The sequence below is a fragment of the Lepisosteus oculatus genome, chromosome 1, assembly GCF_040954835.1.
Source record: "Lepisosteus oculatus isolate fLepOcu1 chromosome 1, fLepOcu1.hap2, whole genome shotgun sequence".
Lineage (NCBI taxonomy): Eukaryota > Metazoa > Chordata > Actinopteri > Semionotiformes > Lepisosteidae > Lepisosteus > Lepisosteus oculatus.
The window spans coordinates 68,428,440-68,452,787 of NC_090696.1; the positions used below are offsets into that span (position 1 = coordinate 68,428,440).

At 40.9% G+C, this 24,348-nt stretch overlaps 1 protein-coding gene across 4 annotated transcripts in view; it reads right to left on the minus strand.

Annotated features, from left to right (window-relative positions):
• Positions 1 to 210: 210 nt before the first annotated feature.
• The window catches only part of wdr19 (WD repeat domain 19), a 34,480-nt gene continuing 10,342 nt past the window's right edge, over positions 211 to 24,348 (minus strand). Inside the window, exons 11-38 of one of the 4 annotated variants that reach the window (XM_015345936.2) lie at positions 24,014 to 24,186; positions 23,357 to 23,471; positions 22,929 to 23,035; positions 22,237 to 22,272; positions 20,757 to 20,879; positions 19,934 to 20,083; positions 19,373 to 19,520; positions 18,473 to 18,677; positions 17,686 to 17,845; positions 16,359 to 16,469; positions 15,729 to 15,838; positions 14,887 to 14,944; positions 14,293 to 14,433; positions 13,780 to 13,862; positions 12,832 to 12,915; positions 10,633 to 10,779; positions 10,195 to 10,319; positions 9,374 to 9,483; positions 8,457 to 8,525; positions 8,144 to 8,221; positions 6,723 to 6,819; positions 6,288 to 6,412; positions 4,703 to 4,784; positions 3,917 to 4,067; positions 2,743 to 2,866; positions 1,951 to 2,027; positions 1,362 to 1,495; positions 211 to 518 (exon numbers count right to left, since the gene is read on the minus strand). In XM_015345936.2, coding sequence (XP_015201422.1) covers positions 1,381 to 1,495; positions 1,951 to 2,027; positions 2,743 to 2,866; positions 3,917 to 4,067; positions 4,703 to 4,784; positions 6,288 to 6,412; positions 6,723 to 6,819; positions 8,144 to 8,221; positions 8,457 to 8,525; positions 9,374 to 9,483; positions 10,195 to 10,319; positions 10,633 to 10,779; positions 12,832 to 12,915; positions 13,780 to 13,862; positions 14,293 to 14,433; positions 14,887 to 14,944; positions 15,729 to 15,838; positions 16,359 to 16,469; positions 17,686 to 17,845; positions 18,473 to 18,677; positions 19,373 to 19,520; positions 19,934 to 20,083; positions 20,757 to 20,879; positions 22,237 to 22,272; positions 22,929 to 23,035; positions 23,357 to 23,471; positions 24,014 to 24,186 — 3,104 coding nt within the window. In that variant the 3' untranslated portion in view covers positions 211 to 518; positions 1,362 to 1,380. Of the gene's footprint in view, positions 519 to 1,361; positions 1,496 to 1,950; positions 2,028 to 2,742; positions 2,867 to 3,916; positions 4,068 to 4,702; positions 4,785 to 6,287; positions 6,413 to 6,722; positions 6,820 to 8,143; positions 8,222 to 8,456; positions 8,526 to 9,373; positions 9,484 to 10,194; positions 10,320 to 10,632; positions 10,780 to 12,831; positions 12,916 to 13,779; positions 13,863 to 14,292; positions 14,440 to 14,886; positions 14,945 to 15,728; positions 15,839 to 16,358; positions 16,470 to 17,685; positions 17,846 to 18,472; positions 18,678 to 19,372; positions 19,521 to 19,933; positions 20,084 to 20,756; positions 20,880 to 22,236; positions 22,273 to 22,928; positions 23,036 to 23,356; positions 23,472 to 24,013; positions 24,187 to 24,348 lie in introns of all 4 variants that reach the window. The other 3 variants (XM_015345935.2, XM_006630049.3, XM_015345937.2) reach the window with 3 other exon arrangements.

The following is a 24,348-nucleotide window of genomic DNA, read 5'->3' on the forward strand; positions in this document are numbered from 1 at the left end:
TGTAAGCATCAGTATGGTAAATGTCCGGCCGCTCCCCAAAAGTCCTTTGTGCTACAGTTGTACTCTTTATACGCACGTATAAAATGAAGAAAATAATTACCTTTTAAATGAGAAAATGGATCACCAAATACTTTTTTGTACAAGAAATGTTTAAATTTCCATCAAAGATTTAAAGCATTTTAAGACGACCTGGAAAGAAGAAACTTCAAATAGACATTGAAAACATTTTATTGAGTAGAGATATTGCAACAATATTTTAGATAAAAATAGTGATCCAGTCCTATTTTACATGTACATAAACATTCAGATAAGAAGTAGGAAAAGCATATTATAGTACTAGTTAAACATTCTATAATAGATTGCTATTTTGTCTAGTCCTGAAATAGAACAGCTTTTATGTATTCATTTGTCCCCAGCATGAAAGACAGATTTATTTTTAGAAAAAAAATATTTTAAGAACTTGAGATGTGTACTGTCACACAGCCTGCAGGTTTCAAAGGATTAAAGAGTTTCTGCATCTGAAAAGAGAAGAAAGGCTTTACATATCAAAAGTCAGTACATCCTATACAGACAGCAGTACATTTTGTCCGTCTTCCTTTATTTTAGAAATTCCATTGATTTAATCCTTGATGTGACTAGCACTGAAGATCTGATGTTGATTCCAGATGATTCGTGCATTGTTATGCCTTATTCATTTAAATTTTTGCCACAATCTGTTTCAGGTTATATCACCATCAGGTCCTGACTATTCTGTGCAAGAACTAATCACAGTCATACAATATTATTTGAACTCGATTTGTACTGAAGTCATTGTAAGTGTGTTAGTACTATTATTTTTGACAGTGCCTCATTTCCCGTTTTCTTCTAATATTCTTTCTTGTAAAAAGGTAGTAAGCTGCCTGTTCTACACATTATAGCAACAGCTGAATAAGTCAGATTTGTGTGCTTTAATGTCGCAAGCGAAATCGTACAATGAGGTGTAGTAGCGTGTGTTGCAGGTAATACCTCATTTGTTAGGTTGAACACTATATGCACAACTGAGAAAGCAGAAATTCACACCCATTCCATGTTTACCCAAGACTGAACCAATTTTTCACAAGCATTAACCATTGCCAAGTTGCTTGACATAATTCAGGCCCCTGGAATTTCTATTTCTATTAAAACTGAGTGTCCTCAGTGTAGGTTAGCTCAAGGTTAACACAAGACAACCTGGTCTAAAAAAATTCAGTTCTTGCATTCTACCTTAGTAAGATTAGTTGTTTTTTAATTGGCCCAATGCTGCCTAGATACAACAAAAATGAGACATTAATTGTTAAATACAGAGTTTATGGTTCAAATTCCCAGGGAGAAAATCTGAGTACCTGTCCAGGACAACACCGGTCATTGCTCAACTTCCTCCGGCTTTAGGTAGTTGGTGCAGTCAGTAATCTTCTGCAGCTGACTGGCACTCAGGCTTTCTGAGCACATAGGACACACAGTCTCCGTCTCCAGCAAACTAGCAGAGACAAAAATAAGGACATATTATATGGTTAATGAGACAGACATCCTTCCCCTAAACCCCATTTACATCATCTGATTATAATAATATATATTTTATATTTCTATGGTTACTCTTCATATACTATACAGACACCTAAGAAGCAATGATGAAAATAATAAGAGTTTACTTTGATTTCGAAACTGTACATATTGGTCATACCGTATATCTTCTTTAAGGACAAATAAACGCAAACCTCTAAAGATCTGACAGAAGGATGGCCTAAACTGGTCAGTATAGTGAGCAACTATGTAATTAGAGAGGTATATGCGAATCATCTGACATGTCTGGGAGCTCTGCTTTTTTAAAGCTGCAGATATGGTGAGGGATAAAAACATTTGAAGGAAAGACCGGCATCATTTTTTTTTTCTTTTGAAGCCTGGGAGGTGGGTGTGATGTAACCCAATACTTACACGAGGAACTGGGAGTACAGAGCAGGGAAGTTGCAGTGTGGGCAGACTGTCCAGTCATCCTTCATCATATGGCGACCCTGTGGACCACAGCATCACTTTATTCAAGTCCACTCATATTTCTTACCCCTTTTCCTAATGTTTTGATTGTTCAATGCCAGTCGGTCTCTCCTCATTTTCATTGATTTTCTTTATGAAGCCTGATAAATGTTGGATTTAATAATGAAACAATGTCTACTTAGGAACTGGTCCCTCATGCTGCTATTTTGGATGGAAACGTTCTTCTTGGGGAACACTGAATGTAACAGTGACTGAGACTCCAAAGAGTCATAATGCTGTTGAGTATCATTCTGTCAGCAGAGACTGAGATGTACAGTAAGACTGACACAGCCTCCCTCCTGAACATTTACATGGGTAAATGTGTACAGTATTATCACCTTTGCCTTAGTTTTACATGATTTCTAATAGTAGTTTAGTATGTTTTTACCATTTATTCACTGTTATACTGTGGTTTTAACATTGTACAGTATACCAGTTATTTATAAAGGCTGTGGCACATCATTTATTAAAATATTGAATGTGCAAAGAGAATGGCCAATAATAGCATTTGCAGCTGTTAATTGTAATTAGATGTCCCGAATGAACCAGAAAAATATTATGCAAAACAACTCATTTTGCATTTCCAAATCCTTCTGATGTGCATTAAGCGCAGGAGCATAAGGAAGGTGACGAATGAGAGGCGGCCACTGGCCCACTGGTTCAGCAGGCTGGAGGTGTGGGCTGGGCTCTACTCACTGTGGCGATGCAGTAGGGCAAGGTATTTTTGCAGCCAGGGCAGAGCAGCTCACAGTCGGGGAGCTGGAAGCTGCAGTACGGACAGGGGCTCGTCTCCTCCTCCAGCTCGGAGGTATCAGGGCGCCTGCAGAATAAGAGACCGATATGACCCAGCCACCCAGAAACCTCTCCCGATCCTGTGTTCGGCGTGACTCTCGGCAGATAGATTAAAAAAGCTGTGCTCACTGAAAAGGGTATCAAGTGCTCTATAACTCTTATGTTGTTGTTTTTAACAAGAAGCACTTAATGGTTTACTGCTAGAGAGAGAATACAGTAGCACATCCGGAGACCTAGGAAAACACACTTGCCTTCCTTAATAATAATGTTAATATAATTAATCTACTTTATGATACACATCGCAACCCAAATGAACCCTATAATAACTGACTGAAAATAAACTAATGGAAACGACACAATTAGATAAAAAGGCAACAGAGCAAATGGAAAGGTTTCAGCCACATTTCAAAATGCTTAAAGGCACAATTAATACTCCGTACACCTTTGGTATCAACACACTGAACCAAAGGGCATTATGGGGGAAGTGCATTGAAATATGAGAACAGGGGACACTTTTTAACACAAAGGGTTGTGGACGTATGGAACAAGCTATCCAGCCATGTTGCTGAAGCACAAATCTTGGCTTCTTTCAAGCAACAGTCCTTGGATCTAGTAAAAACGAATTATCGAATGACCCCTTTGTTCCTTACATCTCTTGTTAGGAAACCACTTTCCCAGCAAGTAAAGATAAGATAGGCAGGAAGAAATGTTCTGTAATAATGCCCTGGTCTGAAAATACTGATATGATCCAGTTTCCAAAGAGAGATGTCCAAGGAGGAAAGTTCCCTGAGTGGCTAACAGGAAGTCTAGTCAGAGAGAGAAATGACTGTCTCCAGGGCACCAAAGGGAAAAAAAACCCTTAACCCTTAACCATTACAGAACCTTTCAGAACATGAAACATTCAGAGCACCTTGTATTCATCACAACAAAATGTGTATCCTTATTTTGGTTAAAGCAGTTAAGCCAATAGTGGTGTAGACATTAAACTCTGAGGACAATGTGCTTCGAATCTGTTCATCCCTTTTCTCATCTTTCATCGATGACACTGCAGGGAACCAGGCGATCAACAATCTCGTACCGCACCATGGCTTCGATCTTCTTCTTGTACTTCAGGTCGATCCTGTTTCGGTACTCCGGCCTCATCAGCATGGCCGCGAAGCTGAAGGAGGAGTTCCTCAGCCCCGCCCTGTGGCACTCGATCACAGCCGATGTCAAGATGGGTACAATGTCTGAGGACGCAAAAACTTACAGTAGTAGAGCTGATCGCTGCCCAGGCAGAGGCAGGAACCTCCAATGAAAAAGGAAAATCGCACTTGCAGCTGGAAAGTCTGCGAATCGAGGTTCGGCACAAGGCAAAGCCAAAAAATTGCTGTCGGAATCAAATTTGTCAAAAACCACAATCGGAGAAAACTTCGGAATCGATATTAAAGCTCGCAACCAGCTACTGCTAAATATATAAACTGATATCAGGTATGACACTAGTTCCTTTATTGGGAATTGGAGGATGTTGCTGAATAATTCTAATAGAATCGTTCTAATATTCCCCATAATAATGGTCATTCCCCATAGAAGCCTGGATTCATCTTCCCAGGAGAGGCAGGGTGTTGACTCACACTCCCCACTTAATGACCAGTTCTACTCATGGACCTATCGACTATCTTGGTAGAGGTTATTAAGGATTTACTACCACCTACATGTTTGCAACATCTCATGATCGCAAACAGCATGTTAACTACAGACTCAAGTTTGAACCTGATTGGGTGTCCCTGCTAGGATTAATGCCTCTAACCATCTGTATTCCAGTCAGGAAATGTAGTTTCTCAGGCAGATTCTGACGTCAGGAAAACTGTAAGTCAGCACTTACGAGAGGGGAACTTGCTGATGTTGTTCGAGACCCGAATCAGCATGCGGGCCCCTTTTAGGTGGTCCCCTCGTTTGACATGAATCTGGAGAGAAAACAGCACCCTGAGGATTACTGAGCATCAAGCATGCTTTAACAATGAAGAGTAATACAAGGCTGTCACCAATTCACACTGTGGAATAATAATGAATTTCAAAACTAGCTTTATGGTAATGTATTCTTAACTCTTTTGAAGTTATCAGTGTGAATCACCACAGGCTTTTATCACTGAAACAATAACCGACTCTTGAATGTACAAAGAGTGAGAATAGGACAATTTCAAGCCTGAGGCACTATAATCAATGGAGAGAAATCATTGTGATAAGGCTCATTTAACGCAGGGACTGTCAATCCCAAGAGGAGGGTAAAATGGAAAAAAAGGACAATCAACAAGACCTGCGGACAGAAAAGAAGGAGACCAGTAGGTTTCTGGCTCTGTAACAAAATGAACAAAACTACTAAATACGTTAAAGAGAAATACTGGGAAAAGCAGCGTTAAGCAGAAGCACAGGGAAAGTATTGATTTATTTCAGATCATCCTCATTAAACCCTGCAGTTCACACAGATGTACTGGGGTGAAGAGATCCTTCTTCATAACGCCAGTAGTTTTCACTAGGTTTTAAAACATGTACAGTAGTTTATTACTCCTGTCCTGTGAAATGGCCACCCTGGGCTGCCAATGAATGCTACACAATGCACTGAGATCACGCTCAGCATGAAAAGGTGCCAAATAATTCCAAGCTGACTGATGCTACACGCGGTCGACATCTCCGGATTTGCAAATTTCACTTGGCAGCAAATTGTTTTAATGCTGCATTAGCTAGAGGAAGATCAAATAAATAAATCTCACAGCCCATACACCATGGTTTTTTAAATCTCTTCCACATAAAACTGCTTCACTGCTCAGAAAACCCAGCTGTCATAGTTGTAGTTTTTAAAAAGGACACACAGTGAAGGGAGCATAGCCTTTTATCCTCAAGCATGCTTACTTGACACAATTTTGCTCACCTTGTCAATCAGTGATACACTAGGTTCATACAGGAGTGAGCCTGGTCAGTACCTGGATGGGAGACCTCCTGGGGAAGCCAAGATTGCTGCTGGAAGAGGTGTTAGTGGGGCCAGTAGGGGGCGCTCACCCTGCAGTCTGCGTGGGTCCTAATACCCCAGTATAGTGAAGGGGACACCATACTGTAAAAAGGCGCCATCCTTTGAATGAGATGTAAAACCAAGTTCCTGACTCTCCTTGGTCATTAAAAATCCCGGGGGTGTTTCTTGAAAAGAGTACGGGTTTTACCCCAGTGTCCTGGCCAAATTTCCCGCTGGCCTTTACCAATTATGGCCTCCTAATAATCCCCTAATATGAATTGGCTTCATCACTCTGTTCTCCTCCCCACTGATAGCCGGTGTGTGGTGAGCGTACTGGTGCACTATGGCTGCCGTCACATCATCCAGGTGGGGCTACACACAGCGCTTTGTGTCCAGGAATGCACTAAGAAGTGTAAGAAATTATTATCATCATCCTAGTATGAGCAGGTGATGTTGAGAATACCTTGACTAGTATGTAGCTGTGAAGGATCATCAGGTTGGTAGCCATCTCAGCTGGGATCTTGATCTTCTGGGTCTGCAGCTCCGTGTACATGCTGAAGAGCACGTCATGGGCGTTCCTGTAGTTACCTGGAGCACAGACAGACACGTGTGTACAGGGGTCTGCTGCAGGTCAGCCTTTAACATAAAAGTATCTTCCACTGTCTTCCTGAGGAAAAAACAATGTGCTTTTGCAAACAATGTGACAATTTCTTCTCTGCAATATGAGCGAATTCTATGATACTCATGATTGTAGAAGTCGTAAAATGTTTTCACTTCCAGGAAAAAAACAATCTCAAGGTTTAAAGAAGTTTTAAGAGGAACTATTACATCAACACAGAGAGTAGTCAGTTTTTAGAAGAAATCCCCTGTGTCCTTTGGTATAACACACCACACATACCAGCAGACTGTTCCTCTCTGGCAATTATAATGGCTGTTCTGGCTGCTTCTCTGTACTGCTTAAGAGCCATGTACAACCGGAAGAGATACTTGGCATCCTGAAAAAAATAGGAAAAAGTACAGTATATACAGTATATTAAACAGGCTGCACATTTATGCCTTAAAATATCTATATTAAAATGACATAAGCAATTCAACAGCTTAATAATCACAGAACACACAACCAACAGAGATGTTCCCCTTCACTGAATGGAAAACTATGAATATCTAAAGATAGTTAATCCTCCTTCGATATATAGTCTGTTTCATTTCTCAAATAATATTGCCAGAAATAAACAGCTGAAAAAAGTGAAAACTCTCTGGAGCCTGGGTTAGGATTCTAGATTTCTTATTCTCTCTTAAACTGAGATTCAGCAGTTACTAATGGTTAATTGTTGTATATAGAGAAAAAATGAAACTTTGTTTCTGATGTGAAATTTAGTATATCTTTTCCAAATTCTGGAAGCTTGTAATTAAGAATTACTACTGTAAATTGCACTGAGTAAAAACATATAAAAGGTAGGATTTCAAGCACTAGAGGCTGGAACACACACATTAACACATTTTGTAAAGCATAAAATCTCCCCATGTTTACCAGACTGCAGACCAGACCAGATCAGAGAGCTAAGATCTCAGTGAAGTTCAGATTCTTGCTAACACTGTCAGCTTTAGCACAAAACCCCAGAAGAGCAGGTATGGAATTCTTGTGTTGTAATTACTCACAGAGAGAGACTAGGAACACAGCACAGTGAAAGATGGATGATAAGCAGCAGGAGAAACAAATAAACCAGAGTCAGATTCATGGAAAAAGCCACAAAGCAAAACAAATCATGGTTTCAAAATGAATCTCTGATCTAATAGATCTACACAGCAATTTTAGGACTACAAACTCATTGTTAGTGGTCAGTGGTCAGCTTCATTGTGATTACTAGTCTTATGAAAGAGACGTGTCTTGTACTGAGAGGTGTTTCGGAAGTTGCAGACAGGTTTAAACATACAGTATATGCAATAAAGAGTTACATTATATCGATCACATGTGTCCTCAAACAGAACAAACACGGGTACATTTTAAATTCTATAATTTAAGAAACCAAGCTCCTTAGATCCACGATGGGGCTGTTAAAAGTGTTAAGCAATCTTTTTGCTTTTTTGTTTGAGAAAACCAAAAATGGAAACAGCGAGGATGTCCTCTCATCCTCTCTGTATATTTCTGAACCGCAACCCCAGAAACAGAACTCCAGGGACCTCTGCTGCATTACAGAGTCTCTTGGGCTGAGGAAGGCTACTGCTACTGCAGGTAACAGGAAAGCTGCTCTCGTTCACACCAGGATGAAGACATCCCAAGAAAACAGCAGCTCAGGTCACAGAAGGCGTGATTCGTACCTTGGGCATTCCGTCACTCTCTCCCATCAAGTAATCGATCAGCTGATTAGTGAGAGCTTCATCCTTGGCTTGTCCGACCTGTGTAGTAGCCATCATCTTCATCAACAGCAGAACAAAATGCATAGTGTATCCATTTTATCTTAAAATACTGATTCATGGGATACCGGGATATAAGATTTCAAATTAATTTATAGCTAAAACTAATGGCAACAGATTTGTGCATCAATCAGTACTTAGTGTATAAGAGCCACAAGGCAGCTTGCAGTTCAAAATCTCTCCATGTCACCCTGTCCAGTTGCAGAGGGAACCTTACTGTTTCTATGGCCATTTCAATCGCTAGGTTATCTTCTGTATTGGGACACTTCAGGAAGTGCTTCAGGGCCTAAAATAGAGAGCAGAGAAATGTGAACAATTTCAATGTGTCTCAAGACCTGCACTGGTTACATTATTTTTTTTCAGAGAATTTCAGACCCTCAGCATGTAGAGTGTACAGAACTCAAACTCCCTTCCTTTTCCTACTTCTGCATTTTCTCCCACAATTCGAGTTCATCTTGGAGTCTCTCTTTCCCCTTCCCTGCTCCCATGGATCCAGTGATGAGAGTGAATCTTAGGATATACTATACTATAGATATAGAATCTTAGGATATACTATATACTATAGTGCTGAACACGTGAAACAAACTTGTTATGTTGACACTATTGAGCTCACAGTGACAATGTTGACACTTTTGACAATCCTTACATAAGTAAGGATTTACAAACCGTGCTACTGGAAACTTGGTGTATCTGGTGAAGACCGTGAAATAATTCCTGGTAAAGACTGTGCTGTAAACGGTGTATTGAACATAAATACTTAATTTAATTAATATAATCCTGAGCTAGGACGGTTTTCAAAAATGTAAGAATAATAGTCAACATTTTTTGGCCCTTATACATGAACTGTACAAAACACAAGAATGCTATGTCCAGAACACTGCCAAAAAATAATGGCACTGGGACAAACTCATTCTTTTGCGGCTGGTCTGTTTTCAAGACTAATTTCTATAAAATATCTCAAATGTACAGACAGACGCCTCTTGCTTCCAGTTTAATGAATTCAGATAGATGCTTCACAGAGTTATGCTCTGTGCTGTGCTGTTCTTATGGGATCCAAGAGAGCTTTACGGAGCCTCACTGAATGCGAGCACCTACTGTACGTCGGGGAAGTGATCAGTGGGCTCCAGCACTCACCCTGGCATGTTGCCCACAGAGCTGAAAGAACTTCCCAGCTTGCAGGTGCTTCTTTTCTCCTTCGAAGTACAGAGCAATGCTCTGATAATCCTCCATAGTAGCGTCAGACCCTGCAACACATCGTCACAGACTGACATTCTTGACAAACTGCAAGACTTCCACAGACCGAGTATACATGTATACCGTATTTAAAACCAGTTTAATTTTAAAGCAAACTTACAAACCTTTATGCAAAAACTGCACATAAGACAATGTTTGAAACCATTTGACGAGAAAAAATTGGCACCCCGTTCTTTGCATTGGTTTGACAGTTTGACTGGAAAGCTACAAAAATATTGCTTTCTACTGGAAATACTTAAGATTCTTGAGACTTAAGGGGGAAACTGAGGTTGGCCATTTTGAGAAGCTCAAATTGGAATTTAGTTGGGAGTCTTCTTTGGTGCCACAAGATATTTGATGATCACTCAGGGACACCCGTCCCTGTCCAGGATCTGAATATAAGCTCCAGATGACTCCTTTCTAGTCCACTCCGCAGTTTCCCTGCTGAAACCTTGTGGCAAAAATGATCTGGGCTGCCCTGTGTCCTGACGGCTACATGGGTCTGTATTTCCAGTTATCATGGGACAGGGCAGTGACCAAGTGATGCCAAATAAGTTGAAAGGAAAGGGAGGGGAAAAGGAGGTGACTCAAACGTACTAAAAAGAAACAGAAAACCATGCCTCACTTCTAAACACCTACGCGCTGCGGGGGTTGTGATGCAGACAACTTGAAGAAAAAAGTTTTTTTGGGGGGGTTGTAGTTTTAGAAAGGAAAGGCCTCACCTATGATGTCTGCGTACACCTCCATCTGCCCATGCTGCTGAGCCAGCTGGAAGGCCTCATCGTTACACTTGGACATCACCAGGAACTGGATGGCAGAGCCGTAGTCATTTAGGCGCAGGAAAAACCTGAAGGAAACAAGGGCTTTGACTGAGCTGGGCCTCACCCAGAGCTACTGATTCCCAATACGTTCAGTCCAATTTCCAGAAGAATCTGCAGTTGTTTTTCCCCAAATTTCCCATCTAGCCACTTTATTACATTTTCTTTGGATTTAAAAGAATAACAAGATAAAATGGTTTGATTAATACGTTCACTAATTCCAGGTTTTAAAGGGAACATTGTTAATATTATCAAGTACTTCACATAAAAGGTCTGCTTGTCAACCACATTTGTTTCAGCTCTGGACAGCATGGTAGCTACAGCAGTTTAAAGAGGCGTTACCTAGCAACCATCTTGGCCCCATCAATGGACTGCATGTCCCTGACGATGCGCACAGCCTCCTCCGGGTTGTTCAGGTGGTCCAGCTGAATCCGGATGACATTGTCCCAGTCCTTCGCATTCTCATAAGCCATTGCGGCCTCCTTAAACCTTGACCAAGACATACGTCACCCCGTCGGGAATGTGAACTGAGGTACTGTGCGTGGCTGGTGAAACAGTGCAACTTCTTTATAAGATTTATATCATAGTGGCTAACATGTTCCTTGCATAAGCCATAACTTATATTGGCTGCATGAAGTCCTTCTTCTGTAAATGACAACTAAAATACTTTTACCTTTGGTTGTGACAATAGACAATAGTGCACAATAGTAGACATCAGACAATAGTCACAATAGTGACAATGCTTTGCTGTCATTGCCCTCAAAAGCCCGTGCATAACTGCTTTTCTGCAACAAATTGGTTTTTCGTAATGTAATATTTGGAAGACCCCTTGAATAAAACCACTAGTCAGATACTGCTAGTGCTACCACAACTCCAGTTTTTTTTATAGATAATGGCAAAATGACATATTACTTTTTTCAATGAATGTATGAGATGTTTCATAAGTTAAATCAGGAATATACCGTAGCAATATTATATATCGGCATAAGGTCTGGTTTATTGCACTACCTTAGGATTCCCTGCTTTCTTTTTGCAAGAACATGCTGATAATGTCTTTGCCCATCTCACTTTCTGCTGCTGTAGGGTTTAACAGGCTCTTTGTATGTGAGGAAATGACACTGTGCTGAACCCAACATTTACTGAGCACATTTCAGAGCCACTTAATAACGACCCAGCAAGACAACAATAAAGGCCATTTGAACAAAAAGACTTACCTTGCACTAAATGGCCAAAAAGAAGCATTTTTTCATTGTCAGTTGCACACTGAGGGGAATTAATGCCCCTTGTGTCAGTGAATTCAGTACATAATGACTTTCTTCTGCAGACTTGTGCAACAATACCACCAGAGCTAATGGAAATGGATTCATTAGGAGTTGGAGCACAACAATAAAAAAGTAAAATAAAAAAGCTATTTTCACTGATGTTGCAGACTGACAGAGCCTTTTGGAAAAGGACAAGGCTTTCACCCTTTGAGAACCTGTTTAATGGCTAACCAGCCCTGAATGACCTCACACACAACAGGGCAAGCCCCCAGGTCTCGAATGAGATGACGTGAAAGGATAAGGCTGAAACAAGTGACTGCTCTGAGCTCGGGGGTCACACATTTCTCTCTCTGCTCGTCGGAAGACAAAGAAAGCGAGCCGTGCGGATCACTGGCTGGCCAGAATTTCTTTCTGCTTTGAAAGACACAAGTCCGAGCCCCCAGAAACCTAGGCCTGCCAGGTTTGATTCTGAAGAGAGGTCCTGAGCTGTGTGTGACTGCAGTGCCAGTGTGTGGTAAAGAGTGAGGGCAGGGTGATATGAACTGACTGCTTTCTGAATCTCATTTGAATCTCGACTACTGAACTACGACTTTTATTTCACATTACATACGCTGGCAAAATGGGACCTAGTCTCAGAATTATACGGTATTTCCTGCAGGATAGTTATTTAAAAATACAATTACATTTACAGGGCTATTTTATTTACATACAACATATACATACATATATTCATAGCATTTATCATTATACATTGTATTAAGTATATTGCCCTTGACGACTGGAGTTGGGCACACCTGTCATAAGCATTAGATGACACATTTATCACATTATTTGAATTCTAACATAACTACACCTCCACGTTACATAAAATCAAATTGTTCAGCTGTGGACCTGGGGTGCTATCTGTGTGGAGTTTGTATGTTCTCCCAGTGGTTTCGTCACGATTCTCTGGTTTCCTTCCACAGTCCAAAGACACACTGGCAGGTTAACTGCTGGTTTTGGGGAAGACTGGCCCTGGTGTGAGTGTGTACGTGTCTGTGTGTGTCCTGTGATGGACTAGAGTCTGCGTCCTGCCTTTCACCCACTGCATGGTGGGATAGGCTCTGGCTCCCCTCCAACCCTGAATTGGATGAGCTGTTAGAAAATGGATGGATGGGCGGAATATTAATGACCGAATGTATATTAAAGGAATTTTAACAGAAGAATGTTAAGAAAGGCCTGTGTAGAATGGAAGGAAAATAATGGAATCTGCATTATTGAATTGGAATCGGTCACTTACCTGCCATCAGCCTCTCTTGCCTTGGCGTACTGAAGGTGTATCTTGGGAGAGGACACATGAGGCAGCAGCTCTCCAACCTTGGCCCTGACAGAAAACACAACACACAGTTCTGCAGCTCCCTGGCCAGTGCTCTCCCTTACACACACTCACTTACAGACTCCACTGAGATGCCATCACCAGACATACAGTATGACACATTACTCTAATCTGCTTGCATGGTACACAGCACAGACGTACTGTGGAAAACAGAGCAGAGGAAACTCAAAAATGCTTCTAAGTGTTGAAGCAAATATTAACATTAAAAAACAACAAAAACTGTACTCAACAGTATTTGGACAGATTGATTTTTACTATTTAAATCTGGGTTATATTGTCCCTCTGCAGGAAAAAGTGTGGCTATATGTAAATCTTGGGATAAATAGTTTGGTGAATTTACAGTTTGTAATCTTTTTCCAAAAAAAAATATATATATATATTTTTGGAAGTCCTTTAGCCTGCTGAGAATCTATACAGTATTCAGATAATATGTCATACAAAATAATGATATGATATGAAAATATATGAAAATAATCAGAATTTATACATGGAGCCTAGTAGGCTTATAAAGAAAATATCGGAAAGCACTGTTGATTAAAGAGGTCAGAGACTCTGAAAGTCTCCACACAATCAAAACATGCATCTACTGAGCTGTTTATTACAGATATTCTTATTGCCAAGATTTTTACAAATGAGCAAATTTTATTACTTGGATGATGTTCAAGAAGCACTTGTCTCAATTAAAGCCTGAGTTTAATTCATCATCTTCAGTTAATTTAAAGCATAAAACATGCAAATTGGAAACCACAGTTCATTTCCTGTAGTCACTTTATGCGCATGCAAGTAAAATATTGCTTCCAATGAATTACATATCGGTTTTTCACTGCTGGTCCAGACAGGCTATAATCTTACCAGTTTTTACAGCGAATGTACACAGAAGCAGCTTTGTCGTAGTACTGCCCCTTCTCATACAGCTGAGCAGCTTCAGAAAATTGCTGCAAAAACAGAGAAAGACCAGATCAGCGACAAACGATTAACTGGCTATTCAAACAACGCATCAAAATATTATTATAGTACTAAAACCACAGTGCTGCGCTTAACTGCACCTACTGTGGTCCTACATTGAGGGTTTAACTGTATACTCCTGCATTCTACTACTTTCACAGTGATTTCTGCTACTGTGCTATTGATACCTAATCAGACCTCAGCTATATCCTTTCAATTTTTTATATCATACTGGCTATTTTCAACTTGTTGCACGCAAGCAGCTCTATATTCATTTCAAAACATTATTTATAGAATAATCATATTAAGACCTACAGCACAAATTTGAGAGGTACTCAGAGATGTACAGCACATGTAATCTGAATTAAGGCGCAGAGAAGAAGGACAAGGCAGGACTTTTCCTGTAGCTTCGGGCTCTACCTTCATGCTCTCCAGAATCGCTCCGCAGTCCTTCTTCAGCAGCCTGCTGGGGTGCTTGATGGCCTGGTTCACACCCCGGCGAATGTCTCCCATTCGGATGGACATGCGGGCCACCCCAGCCTGGCAGGCCTCGTCGTGCTCCTGGTGCTTGAAGCAGATCACAGCTCAGCTGTCTGCACAGCAGCGAGCAATAACTCCACTCCTCTCGGCCGCTGAGCTGCTACACTTTTACAACGCAACACTACAAAGTTTCAATCGGGATACAGCAGCTAAGAAATATTTGATGTGCCGTACAAAAACTGAAAATACATAAGGCAGCAAGTTGTTTTCCTGTTTTGCATTCACCTTTCATTGAAATATATTGTGTAATAAATGAAGGAACTGGAAATTAAATCTACATGGAGATTGTTAGATTACAGTTTTGCCAGTAAGACAAATTTGCTTCTCAAAATTTAAGAAGGAAATGTATTTCCACAGCCACAAAGGCAAACTTAGGACGATCTTTTTGTCTTGCTAGCTTGAGGTCTCTATACACGTCAGATGAGACTAAACTGATGACATAACGATGGACACACAGACTGTGAAATACCTTACCTTATTGTCCCCTGTTACTCCCTTCTCATAATGGGCCAGGGCATTCACATAGTCACCACTGAGAAAGGATATCACAGGAAAGAAAAAAAACTCTCAGGGTTTGTGGAAGAATTGAAACCAAAAGGTGTAAGTGTTCTACACAAGTTCCTACTTATTGTAATATTATTGTTTTACTTGATGTACTTGATACCCAAGATGTTTTTGCGAGCGCTACAAAGTGTTATGCCTTAAGTCAGACACAACAGAGTCAACAGACTGTGTAAAAATGTGCAACGGAGACTACAGAATTGTGGAGACCTGCCATTTATATTGTAAAGGATGAGAAAGATGAAAGAAATGGATCTATAATCATGAAGTGCGCTGCTGCTATGTATGATACAGGCTGTGAGAAAGGTTTTTCTCTCTTGTGTTATGTCCTGCTTTACCAAGGGTGCTTGGATTTGAAGACAGTGAAACACTCGGCTGTACTGCAGTGACACTACTTTACAGGAGCACAGCAGTTACAATAAGTATAATGTAAAGCAAACTTTTCCATAGTGTTTCCACAGTGTTAGCTTTTTCAATATTGAGCTGAATTAAAGATACAGTAGATCCCTTCAATACCACTGACTTGGTTTTATTCCTGCGATGCACACTGCTGTGTCTGACTACATACAGTACATTTACGATGTACGATGTGCCCTGCCTCACTAGGCAACAACACTCAGAAGTCCAGCACACATTCAGTTCATACTCTGAGAGGGAAAGCCAACCAGAGCACCGAGACACCCAAGACTCAACCCTGTCTGAGCTAGCAAGCAGTACAGAAACAGCTATGAAAGTCGTTTTAAGAAGCTCCATACATGAACTCCAGCTGAATGGCGTACTCCTTGGATATGAAAGCAATCTGGGCTGGGGCCAGTCGTTTAGCCAGCTGGAGAGCACTGTCCCAGTGCTGCAGGTCTCTTCTCATCTGCAACAGCCCAGAGGCCTCATGTCAGACATCACCCTCAGCCCAACTACAGAAAGGTCATTTCCCTCTTCAAAGACAAAATGATTTCATATGAAGTTCCAGTATTTTGACCTGTCCTTTTCTCTTTGGATTCTGCATGCATCCTGCTGTTTATATAAATATACATTTCTGAATAAGACTTGTAATGTTCAGACAACCACGCCAGAGCTGCAGAGCTCATCCGGGGTTCTGTAACATTGAAGTGGACTAGATTGCACATGACTCCAGTCTTGAACAGGACACTGGTTGACTGCATGGGTCATGCCCCAGCAATGTTGGATAGCACATCTGGATCGAATGGAGGAACTGGGGAAAAGCAGCTCCCTCAGTATGCAACAGCAGTGTTGGCAGTGTAGCCCTAAACCCACAATCTGCCAGTTGTAATCTTTCAAAGGGTTATATACTTAGCTGTGCTGCCTCACTTTTAGCTTTCCATTAGGCAATAAAAATGCGAATGATGAATCACAAACAGACATTGTACCTCCAGTGCTGCTACAGGGCAGCTTGAGGCCAGGTAGAGGTCTTGGGCCTGGTTGAAGTCATTGGTGAACATGGCCAGGTGGCCAGCCAGGAGGTTGTGATCTTCGATCCCCTGGTGAGAACAGACAGGAGCACGTGAGAAGATTCACCAACAGGCCAGCCAGCCTGACCAGGAGAATGAGGATTACTGCATGCAAGTCTACAGCAAGATCACGGGTCCTGATTCAGGACAGTTTATGAAAAGCAAGGAGTTTTGAAATCGTGGTTTGGGGTAGGCCGAAATAACTGTTGGAAGGTCAGCCCGTTTCTTTCAGAAATATGCCAGTTATTACTTTTCGGTGTTAGTTTTCTAGTTTTGATTTCTGGAATGGATCATGGAAATAGATATAAATGCCGTAGCACATTATGAAAAATATTCTGACGCAAAAAAACAAATCATTTTCAAACAAGCAGCAGAAAATCAAGTAACCTGCAGCTGTGCTTGAACAGCTGGAGAACTCTGAGGTGTCTTGACAATCACAGAGAAACACTGCCCTCCAGTGTTTACTCTAAACACACCTCACATGACTGTGATGTCAACTCCTGCAGACTTGGGACTCTTCTCTATAAAAAGGCTTTGGAACACATAGTAGAATTCTGTGCTGTGGACACCCACTACTTTGACTCCTAAAACTTAATTTTCATACTTTAATTTATGGAAAACATGAGATTTGTTTAAAGATGCATTTCTCTTCAAAACTGAGAAATTCTGAGACACAGGGAAGTTTCCCATGGTTATTAGAAAAAAAGGAAAAAGGCACAACTTAAAGTCCCTTGACATGTCATGATCGGCGCACTTTAAGTGCTGCTTACCTCATAATTAAAATATAACTGCTCTTGGGGGCGGCATAGTGGCACAGTGGTGAGGATTCCTGCCCTACACAGGTCAACTATGGAGCTAGGGTACTGTGCTGTCTGTGTGGAGTTCGTATGTTCTTCCCATGATCGTGTGGGTTTCCTCCATGTGCTCCCACAGCTTTCTCCCACAGTCCAACAACATCTGATGTGAGTGTGTTTTTATGTCTATGTGTCTGCCCTGCGATAGACTGGCATCCCATCCAGGGTGTACCCTGCCGTTGCTTGTCAGGTAAGGCCCCCATGGCCCAGAACAGTACAAAGACGTTGGAAGAAGTTGTCAGAAAATAAACGGATGGATATAACTGCTCTTATGGAGACATCTGCAAGACTACGTGAAGCTGGAATAGCAATGGTCTCTGGCGGTCTGCTCTACACTGAACTCTGAACGTTTTACACAACGCGCACAGATTCCGTCAGAAAGAGACCCGTACTTTAATCTCCTCCAGGGACATGACCATGCCCACGTTCTTCATGTTGCGGTACACGCGGATGCCCAGGTCCACCTCCATGTGGTGCAGACAGGCCCTGCCCAGCTCGTTCCAGGCAGAGGGCTCCTTCAGGACTTTACACAGCTCCCAGGCCTCACTGAACCTGCAGAACAGAAACACACTCTGGTGAGCGAGGCCAAAGTAAAACGCCAGAGTTTGATTTCAGTATACCAGTGGGCATACAAGTGGGCGAGCTAACGATGGTGCCTCCATTTCTTTTCACTGCAGAAATTTCCATCATAAACTTAATCCTTTAATAAGAAACACACTATTGCACATCTCCAGTCATTGTTTACACATCTGTATTGTTTACATTCAAACTGTCTACATGTTTACTTGCACATTGTCTATTGTTTGTTTGTACATTGTCTTGATGCACTGTTTGCACTTTGTCTTGTTTTTTACACTTGTTTTACAATCGAGAGACTTTCTGTGAGTAAGAATTCCATTGTACCAGTACCGGTTACATATGGCAATAAAGTTCAAGTTCAAGTTCAAGAAGATCTCTTGAGTAACTGAAAAAATGGAATCTCGCAATCCACACTTACTGCATTAGTTGACTGATAACAGTCAAATAGCTACCACAAAAGAAAAGTTTCAATATCAATATCTATATAGTAGCTTAATTTGTGTGGCAGTGTTCAATGATACCAACTAATGTACCCACAGAGGACTGCCTTGTACAGGTAAGCTGGACCCCAGAGTGGGAGGGAGCACACTGGACTCCTACCTCTTGAGCATGAGGGCCTGGGTGAGAAAGTGGCTCAGCTCGCTGGGGCCGCTGTCCTTGGGGCTGCTGAGGAAGGAGTGGGTGCTCAGGACCACGGTGTTGGTCTTGCCGCTCTGTGTCTGACAGGTCAGCTCTCCGTTGTACAGCAGCAGGGGCTTGTGAGAGTACGGCAACTTAGTTCCTCCGGCTAGGATCACTTTGGAACCTGCAGTGGAAGAAATGAGGCTCAGCCTACTCTGAGTGTACTATTTTGCTTGTAAACAAATATAAATTTAGAAAAGTACAGTGGTTATTATGATCTACAACCTTGCTTTACAATCTACAGATCAAATCTGCAATACCAATATCCCTCTTGAGCTTTTTCTTATTTTTCTTACTAGAGCTTTTCACAACCTTATTCTTATTTCCTCAATTTAAGACTCATCACGCTTCAGAAAAAGGGGGGGATTTTTAAGGAGATATTTGGCATATGGCTGTGTATTATTTCAATCTGGATTTTTCAATTATAATAAAAGAAACATGTCTACATGACTCACTAGTATCCCTGTTCCAACGGCCTTTTCAAGACATTTCCCAAAGGATGTTTGGCATGAGTCTTGTTCTTTGAGTTATAAACCACTCAGAACTTTAATTTGGAACAAAGAAATGTGCATCAGCCAAATATGATACACCATCAAATGTAAGAACTCACATCAGAATAAAATTTACTTTTTTTGTGCTGGTGGTGGGGTATCCATTATTCCTTGAAGAACCATTAAAATATCCAGCATTTCTGACTAAGCTAAACAGGAATTTGAGCTTGAGAGAAACTGGCCTACATAAACCAGAATGTGCCAGTGTCTTTAGCTCCAGAGATACACGTATGAGAGGGACTGAGGGTTAGTTACTATGAAATGGTACCTTGGATGGTGTCCTTGTGGAAGACATAGGTATACACTTTATCATCGTCATAGGCAATAAACACACCCTTGTCCATGGGCCAGTTTTCCCACAGAACTCCTTTGATGGTAGGAGAAAAATTGGGGATTTCAAAGACTGTATCATTCACCTAGGAAAATGAGAGGTAGGTCAGTAACCAATATGGATGGTATACACACAGTAGGCTGTATGATTCTGGTGGTGTTTTCAGAATAATCTACACTATCAGCTTCTAGTTCAGTCAATGTTAATTATCTTCTAACAAGCGATGGTGTGTTTAATACCAGCAGATACAACCTTTGTATATATTTCAGGTTACAGAATGAAAGGACAACTGGTATCATTTAAGGTGTTCAGGATATAGGAAAAATTGAACTGTTTTGTTAGCTTCAACAAAAGAAAATTAGTTCATTCTTACAGTCACAAAAAGCCTAATATTATAAATAACAAGCAATATGATATCATGACAAGTGAGAATCTATATATCTGACACACAGAAGAGACGTGATAAAAGTAAGTCTCAGAACCCTATAAAACTCTTACAGGACAATAGATAAAACCATCACTCTTGTCATCGATGAGCACTAGTCTGGTCCCATTGGGGTCTGGGAAGATTTTCCTTATGCCCACTGGGTGTCGATATTCATTGACATACTGCCAGTCTTCAATGTAAAAACATTTAATTACACCAGTCTGGAAAATCAAAACAAATCAAGAAGATTTCTAATGTACTTGAAGTAAAAGCACACATTATATCTTAGTAAACCAGTAATTGTTATACTATAAAATGTTCATTTGTAATGTATAACTTTCATTGTTTTCTGACTTTGACTAGACTTTGATGATAAGGCAATTTACTACAATAAATGGTTATAGGGGCTGTGTGATACTACAGATACTACATATAAATAGCAGTATTATCATAATCCAGAGGAGTCAAACCCAGATGAAACACAGGTAAACACACTGAATATAATGTAAATCTGTACGGAGAAAAACTAAAGGAATTTGAACTAATCAAATTTATCCTGGTAAGAAAAGACTAAGAAAATGATCAAATCCAAGAAGAAATGCACTACATTGTGGCTACAAATTACCTCAGTCTCTACATCTGATTTACTACAGATCAGCTGTTTCCTGTTGTAAAACTCTGGATATATTTAAAGATATAGAAGAATTTACTGTATATTTGAAGATACACAAATACATGCCTGAACCTAAAGCCTTCTATTAATTTTTATGCATGATGTGTTTTCTTATCAAATCATTCTTCATATTGCTAACACCTTGCCAAAATGTATAAAATTGTCCATGTATTGTTATTTTAAAAGAACAGAAATGAAGGTGACGGTTCAGAGTGTCTTACATCTGTTCCGTAAAAGAGGAAGTCTGCAGTCAGGGCGTGAGACAGAATGCGACACTTGTCGTCTCGTCCCGGGAAGAGACGTGTCTGCCTGTCCTCCTGGGTGTCCTGGTCTTCACTCTCAATCTGTAATACATTCTAGTCATGGTGCTGCAAATGCTACACGACAGCTGGACGTAAAGGAAAATGGTGAAAAAATAGCAACACCCAGAGTCTGAATTATGCCATGTATTCACAGCAAACAGAGAATTCCATCTGTACCCTTCAGACTACACAAATTCAGATTCACTGATAAGAAGCAACATTTACAGTCTCAGGATTTCAAAACGTAAAACCTCTATATTTCATAGTATATACGGTACGTAGTGGATATAATGGATGGGTGTGTCATGAGATTGAAGATTGCACACCATGTTCAGGCCAGTATCAGCAGAGAAGTGACATGTGTGCTGATCACTGCCTCTATTAGCCCATTCTGACTGCTGGTGCTCCAGAGATGTGCAAGACTGCATGTGTGGTGTGATTTCCTCCTATACATACACACAGAGGCTTGGCATAAGCAAACAAGGTGCTAAATTGGATAAGTAAATGTGTTAATTCTGGAATCTTGCACAGCCAGGAGTTTTTCTTTGCCTTCTGTGAGCCATGACCTTGCACATTGTGTGGATGAGACAACCGATTCCAGTGAGGGTTACTGCAACCCAAACTAGCACTAATCCTGGCAGGTCCTTTACAGACTGTAGTAGTTGGTTGGTCTAGCGTAACTCATAGAATCTCAATGAAAGACACGTTTTGTTTTGGTTTGTAATTCAGGCCGACGGAATCGCCATAGCTAATTGACTGCGAAAAAGCTATCACTTCTGTCCAATACCTCTGATCTTTTTAAGAGGACTTGGGTCAGTCTGGATCTTTACTGGCAAACACAGTAATACATACAAAATTAAGTGCTGGCATCAGTTACAGCATTTATATAACTAAATGCTTTTGAAAGACATTCCAATTTAGGAATCAGAAAGTTTTTCTTTCACTTTCTTAGTCTCTTTGATTCTCGATAATCTTTTGTGCACGTTTATGAAAGCAGGATATATTTGAGTTTAGGTTTACCATAAAGTTCTTCTTTTACCAAAAATGAATCTTTTAAATACACAGAATGTTTAGAGTCATGTCATAATTAACAGTCAATAGTACTAATAACTGTAATAAATGAAGTGCTCCATTGCTAAAAACAGTGAGACCAAATATGTCATAAACTAATTTCATTTCAGAGTTATATTTGATAGGGATCTTGAGAAACAACCCAGAGGCATTTTGTTTTGACGGTCTTATTTTTTCTCCCTCTATGAGTTATTCCCTGACCTTCTGAAAACCTCAAAAAAATTAATTTCCTGGGCTGCTGGAAAAGAGCAACTCAAAATAGAGGATGAAACTCCTAAGGCTTTTTAACATCACTGCTCTCCCTAATATTATACTTCCTACACTGTACCTGTTCAACATTCCTAAACTCAACGTTGGCGATGATCTACAGAATAAAAGAACAAAGTTAGCTTTGGGAAAATTGTATGTATCTTAAAAAGTGAAAAGGAAGCATTGATTACAACCTGATCTAGATGTAAGGGTTAATTTATTGTACACAAAACCTTGGGAAACAGATTAAAAAACAACTTAATCCCTTAAAATTAATAAATGTAATGCTTTTGAATTATTACTTAATTCAAAAAATCATGCGGCTGTTTTCTCATGAGATTTGAAAGCTGCTGTCTGTGCCTCTGTTCCAGTGGCCTCTTGTAACCTGCATGGGGCTTGCTTTTTGATCTGATAACCACAGCCTACAAACTGTTAAGTTACATGGACTGAAACATTAGCCAAGTCTGCCAACCTCATGTCTCTTGTGGAGTCACATCGACTCCATAAACATAAATATTTTATTTCCCCACTTAGCAATGCATATTAAGAAAAATACCTGGTCGGTTACTATTTCATAACCCACAGGACTCAAAGGTCATACCACATGAGGGGTCATCTGCACTATTTTAGACAGAAAAGGTCACTACGTTGGAACACATCATACTCTATTAATGCGGCAGTGTAGTGTACAGTACTTGGATGTGCATTTATATTTTAGATCTGCATAGGAGTCTAGATTCTATTAAGACAGAAGACCGGATGAATTCTTACCATGTGCAACTGCACCTTTCCCTCGAAAAGTACAGCAGTGTAATCGGAGTTGAGATACATGCTTACTACTGATCCAAGGTATTCCACATCTTTCAGTTTTTCTATCCCTGTAAACAAACAGGCATGTACTGTATAAAGTGCTACAGAAATATGGCTACCTGCTGTGATGCAGAAGTAGAAATAAGGCAGACTTTGCCACTCAGTGTAGGCAAAAACATTGTACACTCCCTGAGTTAAGGCTGTGAGCATACTGAAAGCAGATTCAACAGGAACTGTGAGCAATCTATCTTAAGAACAAAGACGGCAAAGGTAAACGATATGAATGAGTTGAAATCATTCGGCTTAAATGTAACTTCAGTCATGGCAAAAATTAAAGACAGCAAATAACGTTAAACAGCCCTTTCATTTAAGACTCATGTGTCACCTACTTTCTTCTGCAAGGGCGTAAAACCAGGCTCGGTTGTTCATTCCCACAGCGATGTGAAAGGGGCCCACGGCGATAAAACTGGGCTCCACCTCCACTGACACGGCGATAGCCGGCTCCTTTGAACAGGCAGAGAGACAGCAAGTCAGGCACTGCAGCTCACACAGCCTGCGACAGGGAACACACCCTTCTCCCTTCGAACCCATTGCCAGGGTCACTCCTCTCTGGGGCACTGTTAGCCTAAACTGGAAATTTGCCTACCCGCATGACTGAGATTAAGTGTAACTGAACGTAACTTGAATAATCAGTAATAATAATCATTTCAAATGCGCTTTGCTCATGGACTGTAGGTAGCTTCTGTAAAGCCCCTCCCTCATCAGTTTTGACAGTTAGGCCAGCTGAGAAGTATTTACTGCCCTAGGTATGGCCGCTGCTCAATTTTTGCCTCAAATTCAGACGATTCATTTTCCCTCGAAAAATCAAAACGCTTCAATATGTACTCGTGCAAACCCTGTTGTGGTAGCGCTTGCTCTGGAAGGAGCTCCATGATGGAGAGGAGGAAAGATCTGAATTCAGATGAAGAGAAAGGTCTGAGAGGGCAATAAAGCTCCGGAAAGAGTCCTAAAGAAACAGAGAAGGCAGGACAGATCGACCCTCTCACCCCTTCCACAGGATTGGCCACTGTGACCTCCAGTAAGGAGGTGAGGTAGGCAAGCCGGGTCCCACAGGTGTCACCCAGGATGGGCAGTTTGGTCAGGAACACGTGAAGTGTGCCGCGCTGGGTGGAAACAGCCAGCAGCTGCCCATCGTCCGTCCAGGACAGGTAATCCAAACCTGTGAATTTGATAGGACCACTCAAACCGGGTGAGGATGGAAAGAGAAATGAACAAAACCGCACGAACACCAGTAAAGATGATGTAGAGAAAAGACAAATCATAATTCAGATCTAACCCTTACTGTCATAGTAATAAAATCTAACTGCATTTTAGTTTTTGT